Genomic DNA, 9773 nt, shown 5'->3' with positions numbered 1-9773 from the left:
AACAAGCTATTTTGTATAATTACAAAATTTTTACTTGTTCAATGAATTAATTCTTGTTTAACCTATAGCCTTCTTCGTTTTTTCATTGTATAGTGGCTTATTTGATTTTTTTTCAATTTTCTTTTCATATTCTATATAAGAAAAAGTTTTTTTTTTTAAAATTTTTTTTAAAAAAAAAAGAAAAAAAAAAAGAAGGAATAACTCCGCTCAAATCCTTCCGGCGGTCTAAAATGTCTCTCCCTCTTCTCAAGTGGACGTGGTCTCCACTTGTTGCGCCCTGTGTTCCCGCGCGAATCGTCTTCTGTAGCAAAATGTCCACAACTCCTAGGCGAACTCCGCCTTCCAACCCTAACCCAGGTCAGTTTTCCCCACTTTTGGTTACCCACTATCGTAAAGTTTGGATCTTTACGACTCCAATTTCAGGCTCTCAAGAAAATCCCAGTGGGGATTCTGCGGCGGAAGCTCGCGTATTTATTAGGAGAAAGAGAATGAAGAAGGCAGTGGAAATTGTTGCCAAAGAGGTCGAGAAAGAATCTCCAAATAAAAATGTATGTCTCGCATTTCTTAACTATCATGTTTGTGATTGTTGCCTTGTTTGGATAGTTTCGAGTTTTATGGTTTTAGTGATCAGTGTTTTAATAAGGCCCTATTTATCCTATGAGTGTTTATTGGCTATGTGCGGTTTGAAGACTTAACATATTGAAATGCTTACACACTTCTACCACATAATTCAAATGGACATTATGTTAGGAAGAACTAACACAGCTTGGCTACTGGAGAATTTTTCTCAAAATTCGTTGATGGAAACTTCCAATATTAAGAGGGAAACTAGCTATAAAACACTAGATGGAGTATAATTTGTTTGGGATGTAGACTTGGTATTGGTCAAATGTGAAGGATTGAGTGCATTTGAGGAAGAAATATTTGGAATTTGTAGTCTAGCTCAGCTTTTTTGGATTGGTTGTGATGACAAAAAAAATAAAAATAAAAAACCATCTCGACTTTTGAATTAATGAACAAGGCAAAATGTTTTTAAAATTGAAAGACCAAAAGTGGAACATTTGAAAAAGTTGAGCACTAGAAGTGGAAATAAACAAAGTTGAGAACCATAAATGTAAATGCACAATAATTAACTAGTTGAGGGATCAAAAGTAGAATAAACGCTTTTTAAATAGGTGGATAATTGGATATGGAAGTATTCCATGAATTAAGGCCATTAACAATGAGCTAATTCAAGAAATTCTTTCTGAGTCCTTCTCTAAGCATCTTATGCATACAGTGTATAAATTGTATGATGATAAGATGGATGAGCTTCCTTACATGTATTAACTAATATTGCCAAGCAATAGCGCAATGCTAATCACTTCTATGGGCATGATTAAAATTTAAAATATCACCCGTTGAAATTAAGTCCTCAAGTACTTAAATCATTAGTCATATTACCTCAGTTCATTCTTTTTGTGGTTTAGGAACAAAAATTGAAAATAAAATGTATCCATCAATCTACATGCTGCAGGTTCTTGGACTTCCTGATATCGAGGATTTTTCTTACAGGAAGGATGCCATCAATTCTCAATCAAGTAAGTCCTTTACATCAATGTAATTGACATATTCCACCTAATTCATTTTCTGCCCCGGAGCCGGCAAATTTTCAGGACCGGGCTTTATTTTCTTAAGAAATACTCTGTCTGCTTCTTTTTTGTTTTAAATCTTTTTAAAAAGCTACCTGCATGCATATGCAGCATATTTACTCCCAAGAATAAGCACAAGAACTGCCTTATTATTGTCTAACTAATATGGATGTTAATGTCAAAGAGAGATATTGAAATGTGACTGCAGTGATATATCCTCTGTAGATGTCATGCACTAAGGCCTTTGACATTCCTTTTTAGATGCATTTTGTTCTATTGATTATTTGATTTAAGTATAAAGTTCATAGGGTGTGTTTGGTTCAAGGGTTTTGTGTTTTGGAATGAGATTTGAATCCAAAATCTTGTTTGTTTGCACACTTTGGAGTTTGGAGTGGGATTTGAATCAAGGAATGATTGATTTTGTTCCTAGTCCCATGTCTTTTTGTGCACTGGAGTAGAACTTAGGGGGAAAAAGAATAATGAATTTTATTTATATAGGTCAACGGTTTCGCTAAAAGCCATTGTCCAGACCCCATAGGTGGCAGCTTTGATGCTTTTGGCTACAGACAATGATTTGGTTGTGTGCCTTTATTGACAAAAAGAATTTTTATTTATTTATTTATTGTGATTCCAATTCCAAGTTTTCTACCAAACAAGTAGATTACTTTTTACTAAAAACCTAATTAGTTATCCTAAATATATTATTGGCAAGCAAGGTTTAAAAAGGCTTTTTTGAGGCCCGCCTCAAAGTGAGGCTTAGCAGGTATGCCCTGAGGCTTATGCCTCATTGGCTGAATTAGAGGCTTACGCCTCAGCCGTATGAGGCGTATACGCCTCATATGCGCCTCAAGGCTTTTTGAGGCGAGTCACACTTTGACTTGCGACGTGGGACGAGACTCAACTCTTGCGACAGCGACCTACAGTTTCCGGCGACCTCCAACGTCCTTTGTGTGTGTATATATATAAATAATATGGGTGTACTGCCTGCTTGTTTCATATAGAGTGTGGGTGTGTGACACCTAACCTATATTAGTGGCTTTCATTTGTAGGTTAATCAAGCTACAAACTATAACTATTCTCCTATTATATATATACATATATATATTTGAGGCGTAATATATATATACTTATATATATTTGAGGCTTACGCCTCAATACGCCTTGAGGCTTACGCCTCGCCTCAAAATATAAAAAGCCTCAAGGCATGCCTTAGCCTTTTAAAACATTGTTGGCAAGGATAGAACTCTATTTTAAAAGAAGCTACTTATTAGTTGGCACATAACACATAAAAGGGTATTATTTATCAGAATACCTGCCTCACACCTTATCTTGTCCCAGCTAACCTGACCCCAACTACTACTAATGTGTGCCAATTGAAATTTTTGTTAAATACCCTTTCTCTTTGTAATCAATTACATTTAAAAAGCCATCAGTAAAGAATCTTATTAATGCAAATGTTGGAATATTGAAAAACTGGTGATACTTTTGAATGGAGCCTATTGGCTTTCCTCCTGAGTCCTAAGGCTGTATTTAGTTGAAGGGATGTATTAGTATGGGATTGAGAGCATGAAATAATAACTAGATTTCTTCTAAGTTTTTGCATAGTCCAAGATGCTGTAGACCTTAGTTAAATTTAATATAACATAGGCTAATATCTTGGTAGTAACTTGTAAAACTAAGGGTGCGTTTGGTTCGCACATGGGAATCGGAATCGGAATGGGTATCAAATACTTGGTAAGGGTAATGGGTTTTGGTGAAAGTATTTAGCATGTTTGGTAGTTGGGTGGAATGGGAATGATTATTAATAGTTGGGGAAGAAATGATAAAGGAAGATGAAACCCTTATTTAATAAGGGTATGGGTTTTGCCATTAATGGGGTATTCCAAACCCATAGTAGCATTCACAAAACCTATCAACCAAACACTAACAATCACTTTGATACCCATACCTTATGCCTAAACCCCCCAACCAAACACACCCTAAATATTATGCAGAATACTGAATGTGATTGATTTATTGCTGCTAGACTGTGACCTGTTACTTGAGTTGTTTTGAATTTACTGAAATTTTATGCTTTTTGGTTTGATTAATTTGGATATCATTCTTTGTGCAGAACCTGTCTCAAGTGAAGGCATGATTGGGAAGGAAGTTCTATCCTTAAGCCAAAAAACAGGTCTTAGTATATTGTTTCTTCAATTTTTAATGATTTTGAACAGCATGAAGTTTGAATTTGACTGTTTTATGAACCAAACAATGAAAATGGCTTGATATCCATGTATTTCTTCAAAGATTCAAGAAAAGCAGCTTCCAAATTATTTGACCATTGATTGATAAAAATGAAATAATGCATTGTTCCTTGGTTTTGAATTCCTCCCTCTCTTCTAGAATCATTGGCAAAGATTGTTAAGATATCCTTCCCTCCCTCTGTGTGTGTCTGTTTGCATCCTAGAATAGTAGAGTGAGAGGGTATCCTTTCTAATTGTTGAGCATATAATATATAAACATAAATGTGCTTTCCGATTATTAGAGCCAGCCCCATGCCAAAGATCATGGTTTCAAATCTTTGTGCCACCTGGTAAAAAGAGATTAGTATCCACGTGTTGCTTGAAGCCCATCAAAAAGTAATCGGCCCACACACGAGGCCATAAGGGAGCCTGTTGAGCATAAATGTGTAGTCCAACTATCAGCTTAAGCTTTTAGTTGAAATGGAACACATCCTACAATCCTAATGCACTAGGGGAATTGCAATATCTGTTGATATATGGTACCCTAGCTCTTTTAGCAGTAATTCCTAGTGACTTTTGGGTATTCTCCTTAATTATTGTTGATTAACTTATGGTGCATCTTTTAGCCTCCTTGTAATTTCTATAATTTAAACTAATAATATCTAAAGGCAGGCAACATCAACCCTAGTGACTTCTTGGGTATTCTCCTTAATTATTCGGTTTTGATAACTGGCTATCTATCCCCTTTTACTACAAGTGTAAGGGATGATACCATTATTCTTGTGGAATTTATATCTTCCAGTAAGGTCTGATTGCCCCATAATATCTTAATTTAAACTTACAATATCTAGAAGGACATGAAAAGATAGAAATGGGAAGTCAGTCATAATGATTTCCAATGATTTAATAATGAGAACGATACTAAAAATTGTTATTACTCTGTACTTTTTCATGTTAATCACAGTTTCACACTTTATTTTTTCGGTTTTGATAACTAGCCATCTATCCCCCTATGCAACAAGTGTAAGGGATTATACCATTATTCTTGTGGAATTTATATCTTTCAGTAAGGTGTGATTGCTCCATAATATCTTAATAGATTCCATTAGAACTGAAGATGCTTGAAATTTCTGTCTATTTGATACAGGACAACCACCTCCCAACTGGGAAAAGGTCCTTGAAGGAATCCACAAAATGAGGTCTTCTGAAGATGCTCCCGTGGACTCCATGGGGTGTGAGAAAGCTGGGAGTTCTCTTCCTCCCAGGGTAATAAACCTTCTTCAAAAGAACTACTCAATATGATTTTATGTTTGTGACTCAAGAAATTGTCCATCATTGCAAATCATGAATTTATTCCAAATAAAGTATTTTGGTTATGGATAGTGCTGGAGGGTTGATGTTGCCTGCCTTTTTTCAGGAAAGAAGATTTGCTGTCCTCGTATCTTCACTCTTGTCCAGCCAAACCAAAGACAATGTTACACATGGCAAGCTCAAAATTTACCATTTCTTGTTTTCTTGAATGCCTTTATTTACTTGTATATTAACCATTTGTACTGCCCTCTTTACAAGAATGTTCGAGACTCTAAGTTACATCATGCCTGATATTAATTCTCATCCATTTCTATGTTCAATGCTTCCCCTTTGGGACATCCTAAATCGTTGACACGCCAGTTTCTTGGCAACTTCTTTCCCCAACTTTCCTACCATCTTCAGTTGTACAAAATTTTCATGACACCAAATGACAAAATCAAACTTCCAATCAAAATCTCAAAGTTTTTATGATATGGAGAGGGCAGCTATAGGGGCTTTTTAAATATTCTGTGATCAACTTCCGAGTTCTTAAATTCTGTCTGTTGAAACTGATTCACATTAATTTGGAATGGGAGAATTTTATACGCATTTTTCTTATTGGGAACACTTTGTGAGACTGCTTTCCGGTTTCTTAGTGGTTATTGTTTATGCTGGATTGGTGGGAAAATTCATTCTCACTGTCAGTTTTTCTTCTTTCAGTAAACAAATCATGTTAAAGAAACTAAGTGCACCTATGTACTGAATGCATTGCCAAGTACTACAGATTAATAAATCAACACTGCATAGAAGCAACTAAGTGCACTTTTGGAGCTTGAACTGCCAAAACCATCTTCTGAAAGTGTTTTGTAGCATTTTAGCATTTTGTACCTTCCTGTAATATTTGTTTTAGATAAACTTATGAAACCTAATGTTAAAGCATGTAATTATTAAAACGGTGTTCTCACTTAAGATGTATCTGAGGATTGCTGTTCTTGCAGGAGCTGTTCAGCGTCTCCTTCAAAATGATTTACTTACTGCAGATGCAATCGACAAAGCTGATGAAGCCACCATCAAAAGCCTGATATACCCTGTAAGCACTCAGTGGTCAGTTGGTGTGCAGTTTTGCATTCTTAGCTAGTTGTTCTGATCTGAATAGGTGATAATTCAAGAATCGATAAGAAGTCAAAGAAAATACTTTTAGCACTGCCATGTGGACCACACCCGACCCACCACCTATAAAATTAATAGTAAAATAAGTACTAGTTTGTAGTTAATTATAAAAGTTTCTAAAACTTTTGCTAACTTTTAACTATTTTTACTTCTAAACTAATATGTTTATTTTAAAAAAGTAACAATTTAGTTATTATATTTGAATATTTTTATTATTTTGTGTTTTAATATAACTAGTGAATTTTATTTTATTATGTGTGAGTAATTTAAATATTATTTTAATTTTTTTAATAAAATAATAAGTGGTGGGTACCCATAGTGGGCACCTGCACCCGGTGGGATGGGGGTGGATTTTGAAAAAGTCCACCTGATATGGGATGGGGGTGGGGTGGGTGGAGAAAATATAAGGTAGGTCGGGTGGTGGATGGAGCCATCCCCGACCCACCCATTGCCATCCCTACATGTGGTCTACATGTTGCTATCTTTCCTTAACATGATTTTTAAGCAATGTTTTATGCAACTTCTTTTCTGACTAGGTTGGTTTTTACACGAGAAAGGCTAGAAACATGAAGAAAATTGCTAAAATTTGCCTCACAAAGTATGATGGGGACATCCCTACTACATTGGACGAGTTGCTTCTACTGCCAGGGATTGGGCCTAAGATGGCTCATCTTGTAAGGGATTTATCTCTTTTTATTTCTGATCACATTATGTGTTTCTAAATTATATAAGGTTGGTACTTTCAGGTTATGAATGTTGGATGGAATAATGTCCAAGGGATATGCGTAGATACTCATGTGCACCGTATATGTAATCGCCTGGGATGGGTGTCACGTACAGGGACGAAACAGGTAACATTTTAAATTTGCCTTGTTCTGTTTCAGAAATTATCTTTAGTTGAAATATTCTGAAAAAGTGAAATTTACCCTCGAACTTGTTTTTACACAGATAAATGTTCTATATATGTATATTATTTGAAATTCAAAGTTTCCATACATTTTTCTTTCTCTAGGCAATTATAAGAAATTTGACGTGTTAATTTTATCTTGCTTAGTTCAATCGTACTCTCAATGTGAGAAATGTTATTGAAACCAACTTTTTTTTTTTTTGTTTTTTGTGTTGCTCATTAATTCTCTGTGACAATGTAAGCTCATCTGATGTGAATATGGTCACATGTGATAAAGAAAAGAAAAGAAAATAAAGAGAGATAATGATGAGTGTTCATGTGCCAGTTATCAGTGGTTTAGTTGATAAGGTTGATGCGATTTGAAAGGTGGTATAAAATTACAATAACTAAACCATATGAAGAATAGGAGGAATGATAAAACAATTGAAACAAAAGATATTTAAATAGTGATAAGGTTTTTACTTCTATTGCCCTTTCAGAAAACTAGAACTCCTGAAGAGACTAGAGAGTCCCTGCAACTATGGCTTCCAAAGGAAGAATGGGTACCAATCAATCCTCTTTTGGTATGTATATGTGCTTATGCTGAATTTTGTATCTATGGATGTGCTCCTTTATTTGTTTCTTTTCAAATAATACCCACCTAATCTAGCACAAATTGTTTGGAATCTCTATGGACTAGCTTTGGTATCAATGTTGTAGAAGGCGCTAGTCAGGCGCCCGGGGGCGCCTAGCGCCTAGGCGGGGTGAGTAATAAACTAATAATAATAAGAAAAGCACAACAGTGTACACATTGCACACCAAAAAAACACTTGGTCGAGTTGGCCGACTCGGGAGCTGAGTTGGCCGACTCGAGAACCGAGTTTGGTTGACTCCGGCGCCTAGGCCACCTAGTCGGCCGGCCGACTAATGTATGCCTAAGGGTAAAATCCCCTCGGCCTAGGCGCCCCTAGACCGATTTTTACAACAATTTTTGGTATTGAGCCTTTGACTTTCAACTAGAACTTCTGTACTAAAAGCTATTGCATATATGCTTACAAAACCAATATCCACACTGCCCGTGTTTTGAATTTCACCTTTGAATGGCTGAATTGCTTTTTCATTTCCCAACACTAGCTACCGTATATCATTGCCAGCCTGTCGAAGCACAGGCCAATCACATTATATGTTATAAAAAAAATCAATTGCATTTCACTTTTTTCAGTTGCACGTGCATTAGTTGTAAAATTTCAAATATTGATTTAGATTATCATTATTTCCATCCCCTTTGCCTTATATGGTGAAAATAGCATCTGAGGCCTTAAGTTTTGGTATATACATCTTGCTCCGCATGACAGGTGGGATTTGGACAGACTGTTTGTACACCTTTGAGGCCTCGCTGTGGAATCTGCACGGTAAGGGACTTGTGTCCATCTGCGTTTAAAGAGGCATCAAGCCCTTCTCCTTCTTCCAGGAAGAAGAAGTAACAGGTCATAAGACGTGGTAAGGTCTGGGAGGCATGTAGGTTTTTTCTGGCTTCCTCGTGCTATCTCACATGTATTTTAGACAAATAGATGATGCAGGATAATTAGGTCCACTATTTTAGGTCTGAAAAACGCTTAATGTACGTGCAGTGCACGATCGGTGTCTGAACTGGTAAACTTAGGTATGAAGATTTTGGTAGTACTACATGCATTGGAAGAATAGTTGGATAATTTTGTTGAAATATGTTGGCCGAGAAGTCTGCTTTGCAAATTGAATTGCGCCGCTGCAAGATGGAAAAGACGGTGTTTGGTGAGGAGTGTCAGCTTCATTTCGTGGATGGTTAAGCGAGCCGGGACTGGTGAGGATCACAAATGGTTTGAGCAAAGAGATAGGCCGTAGATGACCCGAAGGATATGGTGGGGAGAGACAGTGATAAAGAACCAAAGAAAAACTGAGAGGTGGGATTTGTCTGTGTAACAAGTAGTGTGTATTTAATCCACATTTGAACCGAACACAACAGCAATTTATGTTTTGTGATGGCCTTTTGTTCTCTGAATTTTGGCCTTTTATTACAACTCAAACATTTAATTCTTAAAGGCAATTAAATTACAAAAATATAAGACATTTGAGAAATCTATAAATAATAAAATACATTGTCTAATATAAACTTTTACTGTACAAAATAGAAATCTCAAGTTCTCAACTTCACGAATCCAATTCCTTACAGTTCCTACTTCCTAATGTTCATCTTGTTTAAATAGCACAAGTTAAATACATAATCTACTAACACAAGTTAGATACATAAATGTTTAACAGGTAGACAAATTGTGAAAACATTACCATAGCCGATATTAACTGAAGTTAGTAAAGTACGGAGTAGTAGGAGCGCCCAGGGAACAATTTGCCTCGGTCTAAAAGCGCCTTGCGCCTAGGTGTACCTAGGCGGCCTAGGTGCAGATTTTTGCAACATGGCTTCATAGTGAGCTATTATGCGTTTGATTAACTTGTAGTTAAAAGTACGGTTGTTATGTCATGGACCGGGGTCCACATTGCAAGGTGGACTTGAGTCTATGTTCACAATTTTAGTAC

At 36.2% G+C, this 9773-nt stretch overlaps 1 protein-coding gene across 2 annotated transcripts; it reads left to right on the top strand.

Annotated features, from left to right (window-relative positions):
• Positions 1-223: 223 nt before the first annotated feature.
• On the top strand, positions 224-9240 carry LOC116015138 (endonuclease III homolog 1, chloroplastic). 2 transcript variants are annotated; one of them, XM_031255153.1, is made up of 12 exons: positions 224-357; positions 424-548; positions 1517-1580; positions 3745-3804; positions 5004-5122; positions 5274-5340; positions 6145-6236; positions 6853-6990; positions 7063-7167; positions 7703-7786; positions 8558-8702; positions 8834-9240. In XM_031255153.1, exons 1-11 carry the CDS (start codon positions 231-233, stop codon positions 8684-8686), a joined length of 1110 nt encoding a protein of 369 aa, XP_031111013.1. In that variant the 5' UTR covers positions 224-230; the 3' UTR covers positions 8687-8702; positions 8834-9240. The 2 variants fall into 2 exon arrangements, with proteins under 2 accessions (XP_031111013.1, XP_031111012.1); XM_031255152.1 differs by having other exon boundaries at positions 8558-9240.
• Positions 9241-9773: the final 533 nt, after the last annotated feature.

Source organism: Ipomoea triloba, chromosome 4 (assembly GCF_003576645.1).
Source record: "Ipomoea triloba cultivar NCNSP0323 chromosome 4, ASM357664v1".
NCBI classification, from domain to species: domain Eukaryota; kingdom Viridiplantae; phylum Streptophyta; class Magnoliopsida; order Solanales; family Convolvulaceae; genus Ipomoea; species Ipomoea triloba.
The sequence above is the reverse complement of the archived record's forward strand: the minus strand, read 5'-3'. Positions and strand labels throughout refer to the sequence as shown.